The sequence below is a fragment of the Rhincodon typus genome, unplaced genomic scaffold, assembly GCF_021869965.1.
Source record: "Rhincodon typus isolate 14 unplaced genomic scaffold, sRhiTyp1.1 hic_rhity00002107, whole genome shotgun sequence".
NCBI classification, from domain to species: Eukaryota; Metazoa; Chordata; class Chondrichthyes; order Orectolobiformes; family Rhincodontidae; genus Rhincodon; species Rhincodon typus.
This window is the reverse complement of record NW_025967745.1, coordinates 1851-24880: the sequence shown is the minus strand read 5'-3', so window position 1 is coordinate 24880 and position 23030 is coordinate 1851. Positions and strand designations below refer to the sequence as shown.

The window sequence follows — 23030 nt, the reverse complement described above, 5'->3', positions numbered from 1 at the left end:
GTCGATGACTGTATTGCTGCTGCCTCGTGCTCCCATGAAGAGCTTGAACAGTTCATCAACTTTACTAACACCTTTCACCCAACCTCAAATTCACCTGGACCAGCTCCGATACCACCCTCCCCTTCCTGGACGTCTCTATCTCCATATCCGTCTCAGCACAGACATCTACTTCAAACCAACCGACTCCCACAGCTGCCTTGATAACACCTCCTCTCATCCACCCTCCTGCAAGAACGCGATCCCTTACTCCCAATTCCTCCACAGCATCTGCTCCCAAGATGGCGTGATCCACTCCTGGACATTCCAGCTGTCCTCCTCCTTCAAGGACTGCAACTTACCCCCTCCAGTGATTGAAAATGCCCTCAATCGCATTTCTTGCATTTCCTGCACTTCTGCCCTCAAACCCCCTCCCCCCAACAAAAATAAAGACAGAGACTCCTGGTCCTCACATACCACCCCAACAATCTCCGCATCCAGCGCATCATCCTCCACCACTTCCACCACCTACCATCCAACCCACAAACAAAGAGATATTTCCCTCCCCACCCCTACCTGCCTTTCGTAGGGACTGCTCACTCCGCGACTCCCTCGTCCGCTCCACACTCCCCACCAACCCCACCACACCTGGCACCTTTCCCTGCAACTGCAGGAGGTGCTACACATGCCCCTACACCTCCCCCCATCACTTCCATCCGAGGCCCAAGACAAACTTTCCATTTCTGACAGGGGTTTATCTGTATGTACATCCTCCAACCTGGTCTACTGTATCCATTTCTCCCAACGTGACCTCCTTTACATCGGTGAGACCACACGTAGACCCAATGACAGATTTGTGGAGCACCTGCGCTCTGTATGCTATAATCAACAACAGTTTCCCGTTGCTAACCATTTTAACTCCCCCTCCCATTCCCTCGGTGACATGTCCATCCTGGGCCTCCTCCACAATGACGCCACAGGCAAACTGGTGGAAAAACACCTAATATTTTGCCTTGGGAACGTACAGCCTGATGACTTAAACATCGAATTCACCAGTTTCAAAATCTCCTCCCCTTTCAGCCTCATGCCATGTTGGACCTTCCTTCTCATCCCTGTCTCCTTGACCTGACACTACCTGTCCATCTTCCCACATATCTGCCCCATCCTTCCCACTGACCAATCTCCACTAACCCTACCTGCATCCACCTATTGCCATCCTACCTACTTTCCCCCAGCCCCACACCTCTTCCCTCTATTTATTTCCTAGCTGCCTTCTCCCTCCCCAGTCCTGATGAAGGGTCTAGACCCGAAATATCGACTCCTGCTCTTTTGATGCTGCCTGACCTGCTGTGTTCCTCCAGCTCCACACTATATTGACTCTGAATCCAGCATCTGCAGTTCTTGCTATCTCCCACCATCAATCTTTGTCTTCTCTGCCTTCACTTCCAGGAATTGCATGTACTGTCTTGTATTTTGTCACTTTCTTGATTTTTGAAAATAAAATCTCTTCCTTTATGCTTTCTATTGTCTCTCTGCTCTCCACGCTATTCTCTCTCTTTTGTGTCTTTTTCCAAAGTCTGCTCCAAGCTCAATGTCTACTGCACAAAAACAAAGTTGCTGGAAAAGCTTCCTCAGTTCTGAGGAAGGGTCACCGTTCCCAAAACATTAACTCTGTCTTTTCCTTCACAGATGCTGCCAGACCTGCTGAGCTTTTCCAGCAACTTTGTTTTTGTTCCTGATTTACAGCATCCGCAGTTCTTTCGGTTTCAATGTCTACTGCACTAGCTGAAGTAGTAGTTTTTACACCTGACACTATTATTAAAACTCCAATCTCTTTCATAAAAGTTTGCAGTTTCAACGTCTTCTGTGCCAGGACCTCCTGAACTGTTCCTTTTTTCCCTCGGGTGTAGATCATTCTTGACATTTCCATTCTCATATAAGTTACCTTTCAACTTCAAGATGCACAGTAGAAATTCACCAAAGATCCCTAAACAGCACCTTCTAAGCCCACAGCCAGTTCCATGTAGAAGAGCTATCAACAGATATGTGGGAATACTACAACCTGCAAGCTCCCCTCCAAGTCACTCACCATCCTGATGGAAATTATTGCCATTCCTTCAGTGTAGCTGGGTCAAAATCCTGGAACTGCATCCCTAACAGTGTTATTAGTCTATCTACAACACGTAGACTGAGGTGGTTTAAGAAGGCAATTCACCATCGCCTTTTGTATGGAGACAGGCAAAAAATGCTGGCCAACCAGTGATACCCACATCGTACGAGTGAATAAAATAAAACTTCAATCCCAACTCATTTCGTTATGCACCAGCTTCAGCATTGACAGCTCCTCTTCCTCTCCTCTCTCTTGTCTTTGGCAACCTGGTCCATATTCCTACCATTTCAACTCTAACTTGTTGCTTCTCCATGCAACCAAATCAGATACAGTACTTGACTGCTTACGTTCCCTGTTGTTTTGAGGAGGTGTTGGCATTTTGGACGTGAATCATTTGGAAGCTTGTGCTTCTGTGCACCATCTTTATTTATTTGTTTCACTTTTTTAGAGCTGGTGGGTCTCACATTAGCTTTCAGTTTAAAACCCAATTTCTTCAAGTTTTCTCTTTTCCATTATCCATTTTTCTCACTCTTTCTTAGTCCTTCCACTTATTTTACTAATGGCACAGCCTTTTCCTTTGAATTCTTAAACATTTTCAGTCACATATCAGAAATTCTGTCATATATGCTAGCAAATGTTGCACTAAATTCCAAGTTTCATTTTTATTTGCTTTTACTCCACAACTGCTGTTTTTTAGGTCCATGGTTCATTCTTGAAATGTTAATTACTCTGTTCTTGCCCCATATCTTGACTGATGTGATGTGTGCTTCAAGTCTTTTTCTTGTTTTTTATTTTTGTTAATTAAGTTGTGATTGGCAGTTGTGTTTTACATTTTGCAATCTGTTTTTAGACTAAGTCGTCTGCTTTATAAACATAAATTTGAGGAAGCAGAGAGATTTGCTATTCAATTTGCTTTGGATGTTGAGGTAGGTTTCTTCCAATATGGATGCCAAGTATAATATAAGCTTAACTGAATTTCTGCTGCAAATGATACCCTGTCCACTAACTGAGGTCAAACACAAATAATGGACATTTGGATCAATCAAGCCTATTGTCATCCATGGGCCATATCCCTACTTGAGATAAGAAAAGGAAATGATTAAATAAAAGCAAAATACTACAGATTCTAGAAAGCTGAAATAAAAAACAAAATGCTGGAGAAATTGGTCTGTGTGACGAGAAACAAAACTGAAGTTCTGAAGAAGAGTCACATTAGACTTGGAACATTAACTCTGTTTCTGTTTGTGCAGATGCAGTCAGAAAAAAATAAATAGTTGCTTGGTAATATAGAACTTGAATGTTGCTAACAAAAAAAATATTGCTGAAGCTTTTCATCTTACACTCCTCAGAACAAATGCAAGAATACCAAACTTTGCATGAATACAACAATTTGCACTATAGGAAAATTGGATTCTTACTGGTGGGAAATCACCTATGATTGATTGTCAGAGAGGTTCTCATGCAGAAAGCAACGTGGAACTTGATGCTATTAAGTCAACCTTGTAATACACTGAGCTCCATAAACCCCAATGTGAATATTGACATGTGAAAGTAGGCATGCACAGACAGTAACAGAAAAACCATTAGCAGATTTCTCAATGCACATCTCAAGGAAAGAGGTAGACTGCAAAATCTCAAAAGTGAATTTGGGAATGACAGAGTGCATTAATGTGTGTAAGACAATCTATAGGTACTGTAAGGATCCTTACAGGTACTTACAGAAAGATGCTGAAAGTATCATCTGTACATTGGAGGTATGCATGGGACAGGAAGTAAGGTACCAGTTTGTGAAAACATGTTTCTCAAGAAAATTAAGGAAACACATAGTAAGTGCTGGACCTTCTATGGCTGCATCATTTTTTTCAGCTTACATGGTGTCAATTAAATTGAACTTCACTTGCAAGTTGCCAGCCTCTAAGATCTCTATGGTGTAGTGACACAGCCAAATGTCAATGGCTTCATTCAGTGGCATGTTTGTAAATAAGCTTGTTGAGAAGTCTGCTGTTGTTTTCTTCACTACTGTCTACGGCAAGCCTCCTTTACCAGTCAGCGTACTCGTCAGGGTTCTTGTAGCTTCATGTGTTTTAAGACTTGTTCACATTCTTTTAAATCAGGTCTTAGCTGTGTGCTAACTTTGTAAGCTCAATGCATAAATAGAGTGCATGAAAGATATCCAAGAGGACAATGAGCGGATCGTTGTTCATCGTGATTGTGCAGGCTCGCTAAAGGCTGTCACGTTTAGACCTGAAAAGTGCTCAGCCCACTTCAAATTACTCTGAAAAGGTTAAAATATCTTAACATTTGAACAATATATTAAGCCACCAGTTTCATATTCTTATTGTGTGCTTGAATCATCAAGTGGTATTTTTCACTGACAGTTTGCTACCATCAGTCCAAACATCTACCCGACAATTGAGCAATGTTGTTGTTCAATGCCAATGTGGATAATGTAGTTATGTAGATAATGTAATCATTGGCTGATAGAATCATACAACACATTCCTCCAGCTGTTAGTAGTAGGCAGATTATTGACTGGTTTCAGCCTGTGCTTGCAAAACCCAGAACAAAATACCTACTATTAGATGTGGTTCCATGATAAGGCAACAATTGTTGAACAATCCTGTATGTGTTAATAATAATGTTAACAACCAATTTGAAATAATCAGTGACGATCATAGCATGGCTCATTTATGCTTTCTGATGTGACATATATTCATACACAGGGACCAGTTCTTTGTAAATCAAAGGAATTTGACTGAGTGTTGTGACTTTTTAGAATTACACAAGGCACAACAGCTTATAGTTCTCTTTCTCATTCTTCATGGCAATTCCTTGACAATCAGAGTTGACCTGCCAACCAATCAGTATCCTTTTCTCCTGTCAAATAAATTGCTATGATTATTTGAAATATGCCATTCTTGTAGCTGTCTTGATGAGTTCAAGACAAAACACATGGCAATATGTCTCTGTTAAGAGCAAAAAATAAAATGGAATAATGTGTGCAATATCTATGAATTGAAAGTAAAATCTAATGAAATGTTGAAGTGGCCACTTATTCACACAGTTTATGTAGCTGTTATCTTTCCATTCCTACCATTCATATGCTTTCAGTTTTGCATTGTGTATGAGAAAAATACAGTTCCTCAAATGTATGACATGTGAGCATTTGTATATATTGCTAATAATTTTAACAAGTCAATCCTGCTTTAAAGTATTGATTTCTGGTCTAGCAAAACATGACACTTACACTGACTTGCACTTTTGTTAATAAATGTTAATAAACTTCTTTCAGCTTGTGTACAAAGTCAGGCTTAATATAGCTTTGGAGAACCTAGCCTCAAGTTCCTTAGAAGCTCCCAATCTATCAACATGGCAAAACACTGTCGATGAAGCAAAAGCAGACTTGCACAAAGTACAGGTATATAAGTTTAAAAGCTGCTGAGTGAAGTTATATTATATTTGTGCCTTTTCTGACTATCTTAAATTTATTTCCTTTCCCAACACAGGATGATGAGTTTGTAGTGAAATATTGTCTGGATGTTCCTTGGCCAACTTTTGAACTGACTTTGGAAATGTTAAATTATGCCAAAAAGCGGGTGAGTTTTGTTTCATGGCTCTTGTTTTATTGCACTACCGAGACATGTTGTTTAACTGAGAATCTTTTTGCAGATTCTAAAGAAAGAAGATAAGAAGTCTGTTGGTTTGACTGAGAAGCAAGCTTTGTGGCTTGTAGAGGTATTGGTAATAAGACATTTCTATTGATTCCTTCATATTGATTTGGGAACATGTTACAGATCGTTTTGAAATTATTTTATCCATTGGATTAGGTATTGAGAGCAGAAGCACGGCTCACTACATTTCATGAAGCATATGGGCCTGGAAAATTCAGGTTAGTCATTTTGCCACTGTAGTTCTCTTCTCAACAAAGAAAACTTGAGTTTATGTTTTACCTTTTTAATTGAAAGACAGTTCAACGCACTTTAGAGATAATAAGAAGAATATCACAGTGGGAGAATTTGTAAAAAAATAAAAAAATTGATTGAAGAAATGGATTTTAAATGTTCTGAAGAAGTACAGAAAGAAGATGAGGAGAGTTCCAGTGGATAGGCTGAGAGGGTTGAATTATGTGGACGTTACAATTCAGAAATTGACCATTCAGCCCATTAAAACTGTTTTGGTATTTGCCTTCTATGTATATAAATATTATAAATTAATTTGTTCATTGGAGTGCAAGGGAGATATGCCCATCCCTAATTGCATGTTTGAGTCTGGAAGACAATCAGTTGGTTCAAACGGGATTTTAGAAGAATATTGGAATAAAATCAGGCTACGTCTGTGGAAAAAACAGAGGTAATGTTTCAGCCAGTGATGTTTCATCAGGCAGTTCTGATGAAATGCCCAACTATTTTTAGTTTTATTTTAGATTTCTACTGTCCGCAGTTTTTTTTATAGATATGTGTTAGAAGGGAGAAGAGGCAAAATGGCAGCATGTAGCAAAAGTTTGTTGGTGGACAGGGAACAGGATTAATGGTTCATAATTTTGAATGGTGAACTCTTGGATTAGATGTAATTCGGAGTTTGTTTGTGCCTGCAACATGACTAATGCTTGATTTGTTTTTCTTTCACAGTGGTATTGCTTGGATCAAGTTTGTAAACAATGAAGAACTTTTTAATGATGTTCTGTTGCAGCTTCAGGAGGGAAATCTGAAATGTGCAGAGTACATTTGGTTAAGGCACCAGGTGATATTGGCTAAACGTTGTGTTGGCCTTGTGTGTTGAAAGATGCTTTCCATTGCAGTGTACTACATGATGATTTATGTTCATATCCTACTTACTAAATTGGTGACCTGCAGGCTGATTTGTCTTATGACATTTAAATTTGAAATGCAACCACAGATGCCTTGCCTTCTGTTCCTTCTGCGTGTTAGTTTGAAGCTATCAATTGTTCAGTAGCATTATTTTCACTTTCCAAGGGACTAGACAGCTGGATGGCATGAAATCTTGATTTCACCTACTGACTGGAATGTGGTAATAAAATAATAATCTTAAAGGACTTTTAATTCTAGTAATGAGAGTTCAAATCTCAGTCTGATCAATTGAATTCAGTTTAGCTTTTTTTAAAATCTGGAATTAAAAATGCTAGTACCAGTTAAAGTAACCACAGAGCTTTTGGATTGTTTGAGGGCAGTGTTGTCTAGTAGAAAGCTCACTAATCACAGACGTGGCTCCAATGACAAGTTTTTAAACTTCTGCACTAATTTTAGTGCATTAGGTTACTGTAACTAGCTTACTATACATGCAAACTTATTTTGTGTATATTTACTCATATAGATACTTTCATTACTTAATCCAGTTTCTCGTTGAACAAAGTTTTAATTTTGGTATGAATCTGTCACATACTGCATTTCTTACTGCAGCCACTTTGTTTTTGTCCACCAGTTGAGTGGCGCCTTAACTTCATCAAACTGATTGCTTAGAATGCACAATCCTGGCTCTCACAACAAAACATTCAAATTAGCCTGTAATGTCCATCTAGAATAAGGCTGGGAGCTGGCTTACTCTTTGCTGTAACATGCTTTGTTAGAGCTGTTCCTTATTGGTTTGCTTTCTTCTGCTGGCCTGCATTGGCTATTTGGTTGAGTTAACTACATTGCTTCTTGCTCAAGACAACATTACTTATATTTTTAGGTAGAACAGCCATGCTACATCTGTTGCATATATTTTTTAAATTAAATATTCAGGAAAAAAGGAAGTATATTGCATGCAACAATCAGGATTTTAAAGATGAGTTAGTTATAAGTCAGGCTTAACATATCTTCTGTGTTGTTTTAGTCACACTGGAATGATTTTGTTGAATTTTATGGTTTGAACAGTAAGAGTTTTGCTCTTAAGACCATTTTTCAATTTCAGGTGGAGTTTGAAAACAAATTTGATTTGAAAAGACTACAGAATTTCCTAGATTCTCTCCCTGCAAGCCTCCCTTCACAAGAACTAAGTCTCTGGTTCAGAAATGTGATAATTCCCTTTGTCTTGAGGATTGTTCCTGAGGGAAAGGTAATGATGGATAGTAGTTGTGATAAAGAAATGCTATTTCTTTTCGCTTTGCACCGAGTGTAACATTTTTGTTTCCTTCAACTTCTGCAGAAAATTCTGGCAAAATGGTTGGAGCACAGAGCCCGGAGTCTTGAACTAACTGAGAAGGTAATTATTGCAACAGTTTGGATGGATTCACTTACGCACCCTGAGGATGAAACCAGATCGACAGTCTTTTCATTAACAATTTTTAAAAATCATTTCAATGATATCCTTAAATATCAAAAGTAAAAGTTACAAAATATTTTTTCAAATTGAAACCTAACTATCATTAAAGCAAGGACTGAGTGCTTTATTATCTGAAACAAAAAGTTATGAAAAACAACTAACTATTCCATGTTTCATCTAAATAAAGAGCATAAGATTCCACATATGTGCTCACAACACCCAGTTTTACCTCAACTAAGTTCCCTCTGATTTGATATATTGCTTATCCAATGTGAGCATTGGAATTTTCTGAAATTAAATACTGGGAAGCCTGGAGTCTCACAATACTTTCTGTCCCATCCCACTCTTTGAGGCTGAGCCAGACACAACCATGGTGTGCTATGTCTGAGCTGAATTACTTTATATCCTCTATTGCTAGGAGCACCTGCTTCCACTTTGGTGATTGCCTGTCTTTACCCGTGCTTAAATCTACCTGCTGCTGAAACTCTACTCCATGCCTGTACTACTTTTCATTTACATTATTCTGATGCCCTCTTGGCCAGCCTCCTATTTACAATCTTGCTTGACTTGAGCTGCTCAGTAATTCTGCTACTTCTATCCTAACTCTAACCAGGTTCGATTTACCTATCATTTGTGCGCTTGCTGATCAACATTGACTCATCATTTGGCAATGCCTCAATTTTAAAATTCTCATTCTTACAGTCTCACTTCTTTCTATCTCTGTAACCTTCTTCAGGCTAAAGAATCTACAAGGCCACCACAGTCTTCCTCAATACCAGTTTGCTTTGCCGCTGGCATCTGTGTGTCAGCTTTCGAATATCTCCTTAACCCTCCCATCTCTCTGCCCTACTTTCCTCCTTTTACAAGGCTCCATAAAATCTACTATTGCCTTTTAATATCTCCTTGGTCTAAAATATTGTTTTGTAATCACTCTTATGAAGCACAGTGGGGATCACAGTTATGTTAAAGACAGTCCATAAATACAATTTGTTCTGTGTGGATTATTTATCAATTTAAATCCATATTCTGCAGGAAATTGCAAAATCTATATTGATTTTGATTTTGATGTTATAGGCCCTTATGTCTTGACTAAATGTTGTTTCTCATTTTAATGCAAACTTGAGAAATGTTGCAAATATTGAAATTGTCATTATTGTTGTTTTTACGTACACTTCCAGGCAAGCTGGCCAGAAAATGGATTGCGGATGGCGGAACTGTACTTTGTAGCGAAAAAGCCAAATGAATTTGAGCTTCTTACAGCTGGACTTTGGATTCCATTTGTATGATTAACTAATCTTTGCATTGGTTTCTTCAATATAACTGAATATATGTTTTGAGAAGGCATTTGAAAGCATGGAGAAAGGAGGCAAAGAGGTATAGGAAAGGAATTCCAGATAGAAGTGATGATATAATTGAAATCTGGCATTCCTTTCATTTCACAATTGGTGTCAGAATTGGAAGAAGAGATTATGTCTTTTAGATTAGGATTGGGTAAAACAGCATAGAGATTTGCAGATGAGAATGAACTGGATTTCTTCTGGGAATAGGAAGTTGTAGTGAGCTGGAGTGGTCTGCACAGGTTCTACTGCAGGATAGGGAGCCGGCAATTAAATTTCAGATGAGCAGGAGTTTTGGAAGGTGGAGTTTTAAATTTGAATCTACAGCTGGAAAGTGGTTACTTGTGTGCAATTGAAGCAAGCAAGCACTGTTGAGGAGGTGGAAATAAATGAAAATGGTGCCAGTGAAACTGAACAATTAGTCGGAAAGCACATCTAGTTTATGTACAGTCTGGACAAAATATTTGTTCTCTTGAAAACTTAGTGTAGCAGGAGCATCACCTTAGCTTAAATGAAAGTACGTAACCTAGTCTTCTGGCCACTTTGGTTTTGATCCTAAAGAATGAGTAGGATCTTTACTATTCACATTCACATTCAAACAACTGTGTACCAAAAAACTGTGTTTGAATAACTCCATTGGCTGGACAGCTGGTTTGCAATGCAAGGTAATTCGAACAGCATAGGTTAGATTACCTTTAAAGTCTCTGCTACTCAGCCTCCCCCATCACCTGAGTCTTGGACCCTCAGATTAAACCACCAAAAGTCATCTTTCTCTAATGAGAGAGCCGTATGGTCCACAACAATTCTTACAGCTCTTGCAAGTAGTCTATTCCAAAGTGCAGCTTAAATAGTGTAAAACACAGAACTGAATATCTTTCCTGTTTTAGAGTGCTTCTGACCCTGCATGGTGTGATCTTATTTGAACATTTAAAGTACATTCTGCAACAAACGAAAATGATAATAGTTTCGGCATGAGAGAGCTTCTGAAATAAGCTTTAAATATTTCTGTCTGTTGGGATCAAGCTTTAGCTTTATTTTAACTTGTGTACCTTAATGTTAAAATTGGTTTGAAGTTCTGTGTTGACTGATAGTTCCATTTTTAAGACTTTGAGTGAATGCCTCCTTGACAATATGTGTTTAGTTTCAAGGATTAACAGAGGGTTACAGGATGGAGTGGATCTGGGTAGAATTCTCTTTGGAGGGTCAGCGCAGACTTGATGGGCTGTGTAGCTCGTTCTGCACTGTAGGGTTACTACTCTATGATTCTATGATAAATGCAAATTTACTTCCAAGCAGCTATTGGTACCAACATAGATTATCAGCAATGTTAGTTACAAGGAGGATGATGTTGGATGACCTTTTTCTAATGTATCAAGTGCATTAGTACATCCTATCAACTGAAATCCCACATTGGAAAATAATCAGCGCAAGCTAATATAATTAAATGCCCTCTGAATATAGAATTTTTATAGGGTTCCCTAATGGAAACCAAATTATGCATTCGCATACCAGAGTTAAGAGGAAAATGCTCCTGAAATTTTAGTTTTGTTAATAACATACATAGGGAACTATTCAGAGTGGATGGAATGTTTTATTGAATTACTATGCTTAGTGAGCTATGCTTTTTGTTACATGACACCTTTCAAAAACATCAGAACTGATTTTAATCAATTTTTTTGGGGAAGTGGAATTCCATTTTCTTCATTTCCATTGGAACCTTTTGTCCTACAAAATAAAACTGGAATTTTTGAAGGTAAGTTTAAATTCAGTGCAATAAATTTGCAATAAAAAATGTAGAGCATGAAATGGTTACAAAAATTTTCTGGCTTAAAGTGGAAAAATGTTTCTATGGACATTCAAAGTGTATAATGCAGCAAGAGTGTAAAGGCACTTTTCACTGCTTCCATAAATTGGATTGAAGAAGCTCTGAGCAGCTTATCACCAAATTTGTTTTTGGGTATCTGCACCATCTTGTGCACCACTAAAGATCAGAAAGTCCCCATTTCAATCTTTATGCTTTGTGCAGAGTCAGTTGATTTTTCTAGGCAGCAATATGGCTGTTATTATTGATCTTTGCCAGTTATAAACAACCAGCCTAAAACAGTAAAACACTTGTACATTTCCATTCTAATGTGCGTTAGTGCCTTTATGAAAGAGGGAAATTATGTGGGGAGGAATGGGAGAGTAAACTTTAAAAAGATAACAGTTTTTGAATTTTGAAATGATTAAATAAATTGATTCAGCTTTTCTGTTTCATTTGTCTTCAATTCAGAAAAAAGACATGGATTGTGAGGAAGTGTACCAGTTAAAGATATTGGTTAACAATCTGCAGGAGCTCGTTGATCTCCACAGAAAGTATAACTGCAAACTGGCACTTTCAGAGTTTGAAAAAGTAAGTGGTTCATTACATGAAGTACAGGCCAGGAAAATGGATTGTTAATTTTGTATATCCAGAATTGGTACATTCGAACAATGTTGTAAGTAGAAAAGCGTTTTTCTGACTTGTTTGTCTTTATTGTAAAATATTTGCTAATACTTTTAACATAGGCTTAATACAGTACAATCCTTATACATTACAGATAAGCCTTAGTAACTGAATGTTCAGGTTATTTAAAATAGTTGTTGAGCACTGGATCAATCATCTGACACTAAATTCGGAGCAAAATGATCTTGTTTACAATTTTGTTAAATATTTGGTGCAAATTAATCATGCAATGAGCTGATGCCTACCCTAGTGAATAAAACTGTAAAGAATTTTAATCATATTCTTTTGAAATTACAATATCAGATTTTAAATTGTGTAATCAGTATATAACAAGATGATGTAACTGGAATTATACTTCCTTTTATATGTTATGCAATTTACCAAAAGCTAATAACTTGATTTGCTTATTAGGAAACTACAGCAACAATTGTATTTCGCATGTTGGATAGGGTTCTGGCTCCAGAGCTTATTCCATCAACCCTTGAAAAGGTTATACAGCCTTATATAGCAAGGCACAACTTACAGAAGGAAGAGCTGCTGTTGCATTACATAAAGGTGACTACTATTCTACAGTGACTTTATGACAAAAATAATCAAAGTTGCAAATGCAATAGCTAATTGGTAATGTGATTTGTTGTCAACTGTTTAACTGGAGAAATATGTTTTAAAAATTAATAACTCTGCTAGTAAAAGTATTAGGAATCATACAAAAGTGGTTGCAGGGAGTTGAATTTTATTATCTTTAAAAAATACTTCATACAGAGTTCTGTAATTGTATTTAGTTAACAGTTATGCCCAATACAAGCAAAAGGTAAAATATTCCATTGAAAAAATAATGTAAGTGTAGTGATTGTTACAAAAGTTAGCCAAGTGGACCTCATAGAATAAGAGTTCCCTGATTGGAACTGTTGATCTGGTCCAATCAGACAGCCCTGGATGACAGATATGAACAAGGGTGCCAGAGGTTCTGTTCACACTGACAGCTGGCTCTAAGGGAGCTGGATCACAGTTAAGGAGTCTCTATGTGTAAAGAAAGGTGACTTGGTGATGGTCTCTATGGGGTTATTTCAGAAGGAATACATTCATTTTGAATTTCGGAGAGGAACAACATATTTTTAAATACTTTATTCCTAAAACTTTGCTCATGCTGTGTCTGTTCGTGGGATAATTAAAGATGAGGAAAGTCATTCATCTGTCATGGGTAATGATTCAATCTAATCTGCACCATCCAGTTGTTATATAATTGCAGGGATTTTGCAGCTAGTACTCCATGCCTAGGTTCATTCCATGTACTAGACACTGTGTAAAAATAGCTCATTAGTTTTAAATTTGGCTTCATAATATCGTAGAATATGTGATTCATTGCATGTGATCCATTAGCATTGAAAAATCTTTCTCTACCTTCGTATATGTTCTTGTATACTTCTCTCAATCACCTCTTCACGTTTGAAATGTTGTATTTTTCTGAGCATTTCCTAACCTCTGTCCTAGAATGCCTTGGAGGGTATTTCCTGAAAGACATTCTGCAATTGAATGTCTCCTTTTCATCTTTGATCAGAAGCGGATACTGCTGTCCAGTGACAGCAATGCACAGTTTGATGGAGTCTTTTTCTCTTTCACCAAGCAGTGGACACTTTGATGTTAGAAATATTTAATAAATTTTGGGAAAGCTGCCCTGCTCTTTTCATATTGTAACTATGGCTGGAATTTTGATGACCAGGTGGGGAGCTCAGTTGGGAAATTTATCAACTCAGCAAACACCATTTCCATAGAAATAGCCCCATCATCCTCTATTTTTGCTTCAGCAAGATGTAAGAAGGATGCAGTCAGACCTGATGACCCTCGAAGCAGTTTGGATGAATCACATGACTGAGGTGGGCTGGCTAGAAGGCTTATCCTGGTTTCCTGGGACTTCAACTGGGAATGAGAAGGGGCAATCCCAGAAGTTGGTCCCATACACAATTTTAAAGGCCTTTGGAGTTGGCCTGACTTTGTGAAAATCAGGTTTTTTGTGCATTAAACTACGTACTAAACTGCGCTTTCGTGTCGGTGGGCAGTGTTTGTGCTTTTGAACAGACAAAGAAACTGGGTTTTTAGAACCTTTTTTTTGAGCTAAAATTACATTTTTGTGAACCCATTGGAAAAGTAGGTCTGCCATCTAATAGCCTTTTTCTTTAGTATTAGAATAGTTTCAAAACCTTGGTAAGATGGCTATTCTAGCTGAAGGTTTCCACAGTAGATGAAGACCACTTGAATTGTAGCTGAAAATCCTGTAATGTGCATTCTAGTCCACAAGTTAATTGGAGGCAAATCGTAAACCTCAAAGTGTAAGTCAAATATAGAGGCTCAGAAGGAGTAAAAGTGGAATTTTTTTTAGGGTGTCTGACTTCACTTACTGGGAAAGATTCTGGATTCCAGCTGCATTTCAGAATGAAGCTTCAATACCAGCCTAGCATGACATTCATTTGACATTTTGAGTGCTGTGACTCTTCAGAAAAAGACTCAAAATGTTAACATTTTCTCTCCATGGTTGTTATTGAGTTTCTGCTGTATTTGCTATTTTTCTATGTTTCAGATCTTGAACATCCTCAGTTCCTTGTTTTATATTATTGTGAAATTGATTTGTACAGTTTGTAGACTTGTGGTGTGCATGTAGCTCCTGCAGACAATTGTAAGTCTGGTTTTCTTGATGTAGCTTGTATTTTACAGTTTTCAAATGGAATATATCCTTAATGACTAAGATGCCTAAGTAACACATTACTGTCATATTTTCGACAGGATTTGCTAGAACGATGTAGTTCACGTTCAGCCTCTCTCTTTGAAACTGCATGGGAGGCCAAAGCCATGGCTGTACTGGGCTGTATGACTGAAATTGATGTAGGTATCCAATGCACAACGTTATGGTACACAAGTAACTTTCTTTTATTATTGTTAATGGAGAGAGAAAAATGAAGTGATGTAATAATGTGAAGTATGTGTCCACAAAGGCAAGATAACTCTGCTAGTGCAGAGGAGCTTGGGAGCATTTTGACCCTCTGTTCTGTGGGTGCTATTTGATGGATTGGAATAACACTGGAATAATTTTAGTTGTTAATGACATTATCATTTTTTTTAGATTTTGTGCTAGTAGTTGGTAATGGTCATTTTCCTTCACAGCTAATCTTTGACGCAGTGCTACAGATAATGTATGGAGCAGTAGTGCCTTGGAGCAATGCAGTGGAACAGCTTGTCAAGCAGCATTTGGAAATGAATCATCCCAAGTATGTTTCTTTTCAGAATTAAGGTGAATTTAATATGGTTGCATTATTTGAGACTGTGACTTTGAGGTGATACTCATATAAAATTGTAGTGACCCAGCGCTATCCTGGCTGAAATGAGCTAATTCACCATCAGAGTGAACATTCTCAGTATGATTTTTAGGCAGTCTTACCTGGATACTGAACTGAAAGTTTCCAATACTGAATTGAATATTTTGATGAGTTAATTGTGGAAATGAAGGAGGCATGTAGCAACAATGGGAAATGTTTAGGCTTTGAAGCCAATGGAGTGATTTGACCACAATTTTGAAAAGTTTTGTGGTACAATACCCAACACTGCTGCCCTCCCACCACAGGCACCACTGTGGGGTTGCAGGATGAACAACAATGCTGGCTGTGAAATGGAGACTTGCATTTGACATTCCTGGGATCGGTGACAAGGTTTCTTTAAATGTGTGGGGTTTTGTGCCTCTTGGCATGGCCTACTCCATGAGCTGAGAGGTGCAATCACTGACACCATCAGAGCCTCCAAAATGCTAGGTGTCTCAGTTGGTCTTCGTGCGTGTATCCCAGATATTATATCTACCATCCTGCTCAACAATTCTACCTGCCTCGGCCCTCAATTTTCACTCCAGGGTTGTATAAGGTGTAAAGTTTTAAAGTGGGTTCACAGCAAAAAATTGTTTGGAAAGAACTGGCTTTTAACATCTAATCAATACATTTCCCATTGCTGCCTTCCGTGTGAATCTATACAATCTATCAAAGCATTAATTGTGACTTCAGACCTTATCTAAAATGTTTGATAAATAACCAATGATGTTGTTGTTAGGGTGAAGTTGTTGCAAGAAAGCTACAGGCTTATGGAGATGAAGAAATTGTTAAGAGGTTATGGAATACGGAACTTTGACATGTTCAATGATCATGAGATAATGGTAGGATTGTAAATTTAATATATTGTTATAAACAAATTATATGTGAACATGTTGATAGGTTTAGATTCGGAATAAATTACAGTTGCAGAAACAAAGTTTTAAAATCAAAAATAAAACTTGGTCGGAGTCATGTTAGGCATTCCATTCTTGTACAGGTGCTCAGGTTGTAGCATTTATACATTGATTTGTGTTATTTTGATTTTCTTGCCATTCTTCAGTCACCAAGTATCGAGCCATGTCTAAACTTCTTATGTTGTTATTTTATACAGATTTATTTTGAAATTTAAATTTAATATTTAAGGATTACTTTTAGGATATTGTCTTCTATTCATGAAGAATCAAGTAACTCCTGCCTTACATCAAGCCCTAATATATTCTTTTAGTGTCTATCTTTAAATATGAAGGATGTCACTTTTGACGTACCTTGATTTTCAGTAATTATTGTAATCTGTTCTTTTGATCAGTGGTTGGTAAAGTTCATCTTGAATCAGGACCAGTCATCATCATTGGATGATGCTTTGAAAGTGGTTCATGCCTACCTGTTGTCTCCGGTTGAAGTCTATTTCCTCCACTTAAAACACTTAGCATCTAATGATGATGTAAGTATTCCTTTATGTGTTCACATTTGTGTCAACTGGTGTGGATTTCTGCTTGTCATAACTTTTTGGTAAATTCTAAATATGCAGGTATAAATATAAATTGGAAGAAAAACAATAATGGATAGTGTCAAAAGTTTTTCGGTCATAGTTGAATTTCCTCATCACCGTCCCTCATAATTTTTGATCAATTGACTTGTTAGGAAGCATTTGTCAAAAATTCTGTTTGGAGGTTTAGGTACATATATTGATGACCTGCAATGGAATATCCTCTCTTTTAGAGGGCAGGATACAATGTTGTCAAATGGGGAAGATGTCCAATTTGATTGGTATCTAGATGAATATTAATCTAGCCAGATTATACCAATGCATCCCTTTTAAAATGGAGAGAGCTAAACAATTTTTTTATTTGCTAGCCTGGAACATATCATTGTTTTGTGTTTAAGCATATGTTTAGGCAAAAAAATTAATTAAGTATTTAGGGCATTTAAGCAATATTAAATATATTTTCCAGTGAACAGGAAATTTTAAATGTTCTTCCTTAATATTTTAAAAATTAGATTCTTAATAAATTTTGAGTGAAGGCAGATTCAGACCTGGACTTTGAGAGGAAGAAGTATTGTAGTTTTAACTGTTTGTTACATATCAATAAAGTTATTCCATTAATCTTAATTTATAATCCCCTTATAATGGCATACTATTTTATAATGTGGCTAGATTCTAATACGTGTAGCAAAAGCCACTAAATTTCTATGCCTAAATATCATGGACTAATATAGTAGAGAAACAGACTCTTTGGTCCAACTCCTTCATGCCGACCAAGTTTCCCAAACTAAACTAGTCCCACTTGTCTGCATTTGGCCCACATTCCTCTCTAAATTTTCCCTAATCATGTATCTTTCTAAATGTCTTTTAAATGTTGTAATTGTACCTCATCTACCACTTCCTCTGGCAGTTCATTCCATATGTGTGTGAAAAAGTTGCTTTTTGGGTCCCTTTTAAATCTTTCTCCTCTCTCCTTAAAAGTATGCCCCTAGTTTTGAACTTCCTCACCTGGGGGAAAAGACCTTTTGCTATTCATTGTATCTATGCCCCTCATGATTTTATAACCTCTATAAGATCACCCCCTTCTAAGTTCCAGTGAAAGAAGTCCCAGTCTATCCAGTCTCTCCTCATAACTCAACACCCTCCAATCCCAGCAATATCCTGATAAATCTTTTCTGAAATCTCTCCAATTAATTAATATCCTTTCTTGAGTCAAACATCCAAAACTTGGGCATGGACCTTGACCCATCTTGGACTGAGATGTTTTCTCTGACAAGGACTGATTTTTTCCCTTGACCTTCAATTGAATTTTACATCTGAGACATGTCAGTCTGACTCTGAATCTCCTTTGCTCTGGCTTCAAGCATGTTGTGTGGAGTACTCTACTTGTATTCCACCTTTCCAAGTCATCAGACTCATTTGATTCTTCACAACTCTCTTCATAAACTTCTGAAGATAAAACATGATCTATATGTACAAACCTAACCTTTCCAACCACCAAACATCATCACTGAATATGTGTGAGGACTATATATTTTCACATGTCTCTCTGGCAGCCACTTCAGCCATCTGTGGTGTTATCCTTTCAACTAGTTAAACTTCAGACTTCTTTCTTTCGCTCACTCCACCCCTTTAATGACCCCTTTTCTGTCAGGATTGTTTTTATTCTGCTGACTGCTGATGTTGCTTCTGCAATCGAAACCTCATTCAAGTCTGCCTTTTAAAAAACAATTCAGCTGGCATTCTACCTATGGTATTGATGTGTCTTAGGTTAAACAAATAAAAAATTGTCTATTTGTGATTCAGTGGTATCTAAATGTTTCTTTCAGTTTGTATCTAGCATTCATGTAACAAGCACACACTTAATGATTTGTAGTGTGCCCCTTTTTCCTCCATTCAAAGCAAAATAAAAACTAATGTGTTTTGTCTCATTTGATCTCGTGAGATCTGAAAACTCCTGAGTCAAAACTCAGGTCTGTTGTTTCCTCTGGGAATTCGTAAGCAGCAATCAAACATCCCTGTGGAAGGAACAGATGCGACAGGGATGGAGAAACTGGGACAAAGGAATGATGTTCTTACAGAAAGCAGGATGTGAAGTCTGTAAAGATTTATTAATTGTTTGATTCATGAGAATTGCAATTCACTTCAAATAGCTCTCTATTGCAATGAATAGCTTTTATCTTTCAAATTCTGCAACATTAATATACAGCCTTTGCCACACTTAACTTGCATGGTTTGCAAAGTTACCAAAAGTGGCTTCTTTACTACCCCCTGACATACTCTTCATTGTTTCACAGCGTTGTCTATGTCCTTACCTAATTCTGCTCAACGAAGATAGCTTCTCGCTAGACTCTTTGTCAAACTCAGCCCCAAATGTTGTTGATGAAGATCACAAAAGTGAGGAGGGATGATTGGCGTTGTTTCTTGTTTCATGGTTGTTCATAACAAATATCTGTATTTCTTTTTTAGCAAGTAGCTATCACACTTTGATTAAACTAAGTTAACCAGATCAAAACACGAGGAAAGCTAATTCCAAGGTTTTCTTGAGTGAAGGAGAGTAGAGTTTTATTGTCTAGTAAACTCGAGAAAAATAAGAAAACACAACATCAGACACGTTCACACAAATGGGTTAAAAGCTTACAGTGAAGGTGGAAAGGATTTGTCATGCAGACAGAAAGTAAATACTAATGCAGCTGAAAGTTTTTTTTTAAAGAATCTTTGCTTTGTGAGAATGAAAAATGAATCCAACGATTTAGCAGCTAAAACACTCAAAACTATACCATACATCCTTAACATATTCTACTATACATCCTCACATCCTGCTTTCTGTAAGGATACCATTCCATACTCCCAGTTTCTCCATCCCTGTCGCATCTGTTCCTTCCACAGGGATGCCTCAAGAAATGTTCACCTTTTTTCTTCAACTGAAGATTTCCTGCCACCTTGGCTGACAGCCCTTGACTGTGTCTGACCCATTTCCTGTACTTCTGCCGTCAGCCCTTCTCTTCCCTCCCACAACAACAATCCCCCCGGTCTTCACCTTTCCATTCTACTGGCCTCTGCATCCAAAGGATCGTAACCTGCCGTTTTCACTAGCTCCAGTGATATGACATCGCCAGACTCTCATTCGCCTCTCATCAGCGTCCCTTAGGGACAGTTCCTTCCACCTTGCCCTGGTTCACTCCTCCATTCCCAACACTTCTCACCAAACCCACAGTACTTTCCTGTACAACCACAAAGGGTGCAACATTTGCTTGTTTATATACATTCCAGGTGAGGCTGTGATTTTCCTGTACTTAACTCAATCTCGACAACTCTATTTGCTTCTCATAATGTGGTCTTCTCTACACTGGGGAAATGAAACATGGACTGGGTGACCGCTTTGTGGAACACTTACACTGTCGGTATAAATTATCCCAACCTTCCAGTTGCCTGCCACTTCAACACACCACCTTAGCTAACGTTTCTGTCTCCGGCCTGCTGCAGTGCCCTGGTGAGATTCAACACAAGCTGGAAGAGCAAAACTTAATCTTTCACTTGGGAACTTTACAGCCCTTCAGGATTCAATATCAAGTTTAATTGTTTCAGAGCATGGCTACTTCCTTCCATGCCCATTGCCCACCCTCAAATCTCAGGTCCTGTCATGAAATGGGTTGTTTTCAGCACAGCCAACCCATTTTCACCCACTCATAACTCCCATTATCACTCGTCTAGCTTCTTTTCTTCCCTGGCTTATTGTCCCAATCCCTTTGTCTGCCTAACTTTTTTTCTCTTGAACTATGGGCTCCCTCTCCACTTACCTGCTCCTTTCCTGCCATTACCATGAATGCCACCTTTCCTCTCTGCTATTAATTCTGAAGAAAGGTCACTGAACTCAAAACATTAACTCTACTTTCTCTTCACAAATCTGTAGCACCTGCTGAGTTACTCCAGCAATTTCTGATTCTGTGTGTTTCACATTTCCAGCAACTGCAGTGTCTTGTCTTATTTATTTAGCTGGTGTCTTATTTGTTCCACAATGGCAAACCTGAAATTCTCAATAAATCATGATTATTGTTCCAAGTTATTTTTCATCCGCTATTTTCTAAGCTTGAGAGGAATTGTGATAGAGATGCAGGGAAGGAAAGAAGAGCTTTCAGTATCTTTGCTTTTGTTAGTCCATGTTGCTTTCTGTGTCCTTTGCTCAAAGGCTGCTCTTGAGATACTGTTCATTTTGCAGATTCTGTTTTAGTGTGTCATTGTTTTCTTCTAAGTGCAACAAATGTAGGCTCGCTAGAAGCTTATTCAAGTCTAATTTCTTTGAATAGGGACATTTGCAATTGCACCTTGTTGCCAAAGTTGTGCTACTAGTCGAGAGAGGCATCTGGAGGCTTTTAATATCTAAACTTCGTCTCTCTCATCTTCTGCCCTGTTTTATCTCATCTCAATGCCCCAAATGACTATCCTTACGGTTTCAACTTGTATTTATAATTTTAAAAAGAAATGACTAAACATGCCTGCCTTTTTCCTCTTTTAACAGAGAGATAGCTGCCTCAGTTTGCTGAAGTCTCTTACATTGGAGGAAGCTGAGAGCACCATAATGCGTTTAATCACTTGGGCACAGTTGAAAATCCAAACTCAACCTGAAGATCCTGAGGTAAGATCATGATGATAATTCCTTAAGAAATGTCATCTTCTGTTCTTATATGATGGAATGAGATTAACATTCTGATTATAAACAAAGTGCAGATTAAATATTATATCATGCATAGTTATTTTGGTGCTGTGTATCTTCAGAAATGGTCATCTTTCCCTTTCACCCAGGAGGCATTAGATGCCATCTGGGATATGGTGCCATAACTGATGACCTTCTCTGCTACCTTGCTCAAACTTTTATCCAATTTGAGCTTTGTTGAGCGTTGGTAAAATATTGGATGATGGGATGAGCAGTAACTCAGATTTGTACCTTTATGCTGTCTTGCAATATGAATGCTCATATACTTTTTGAAAAGATCAATACGTAACAATCGCAGCTGATTTTACAAATCTCGCTGAAGCTATTGATGGCATCCCCTACTGCTGTTCTGACTGCTCTGAAAATCTGTTTCATTATTTTAAAAAAAAGTAAAGATAATAAGAACCAAGGAATAGGAATAGACCATTTAACCTTGCAAGTCTTTTCAGTCATGCATCTGTGACCTATCTCAAGAAACTTTTCTTTGCCTCCTGTCACTTAATATCTTTGGTTAACAAAAATCTGTTAATCTCAGACTTCAAATTAATCATTGAGATAGCATCAATTGTCATTTATAAAAGATAATTCCAAATTTATACCATTCTCTTAGAAATATTTCCTCATCTTCTTGACAGATTTGACTCTAGTTTTTAGACTGTCTTACTTGTAAAAGTAAAAGTATTTGTCTGTATAACAATGTATGAATTCCATTGACTGATTTGATATTGTTTATATTTTAGTGGAAGAAGCATCTGGTGTCAGTTGCAAAGACAATCGTGGAGATTATTAAATTTTTGCTGAGGAATCAAAAGGGTAATGTTTCTGTTGTTTTAGACATCTATAGCTAATATTAAATTTACATTGCATTAACATGAATTGTTTTGCATTTCAGGAAATACTGTACAAAAGGAAACATATGAAAACTTTTTAAATAAGTTTGAAACAATTGCAAATTTACAAGTAAGTATTCTGTAATATTGTTGAACGTATGCATCAAAAATATTTGGATTTACTGATTTAAATTTAACTGAAGTTCTGCTTGAAAATTTCATTCAAATTTCTAGTGGTCAAAACTCCTGAGGGTTCAGCACAATATCACTCAGACATGATTTGGAAATGATCAAAACTAATATGATAGAATGTATCATTGAAGTTGAGTTTAAGATATCTAGTTTGATATTAATGTATAATAGAGATTCAGCCAGAAGACGATTCATTTATGCTGACCATGGTGAATTTGGAGTGTGAATTCTGACGTTAGTTGCTCAAAGTGAACATTGGTATCATGTTGTTGATGTGGCTTGCAATTTTAAGCAA

At 37.6% G+C, this 23030-nt stretch overlaps 1 protein-coding gene across 1 annotated transcript; it reads left to right on the top strand.

Moving 5' to 3' along the window:
- Window positions 1-2936: 2936 nt before the first annotated feature.
- On the top strand, window positions 2937-22688 carry LOC109913104 (kinetochore-associated protein 1; the record flags this gene model as incomplete). Its single annotated transcript, XM_048592958.1, has 18 exons — window positions 2937-3012; window positions 5379-5504; window positions 5593-5682; window positions 5756-5821; window positions 5914-5975; window positions 6715-6826; window positions 7997-8140; window positions 8231-8287; window positions 9526-9627; window positions 11957-12076; window positions 12581-12724; window positions 14948-15046; window positions 15326-15429; window positions 16256-16358; window positions 16823-16957; window positions 21519-21635; window positions 22454-22526; window positions 22606-22688. Coding segments are annotated over 18 exons (1813 nt in total), but the record flags the coding sequence as incomplete, so codon positions are not given.
- Window positions 22689-23030: the final 342 nt, after the last annotated feature.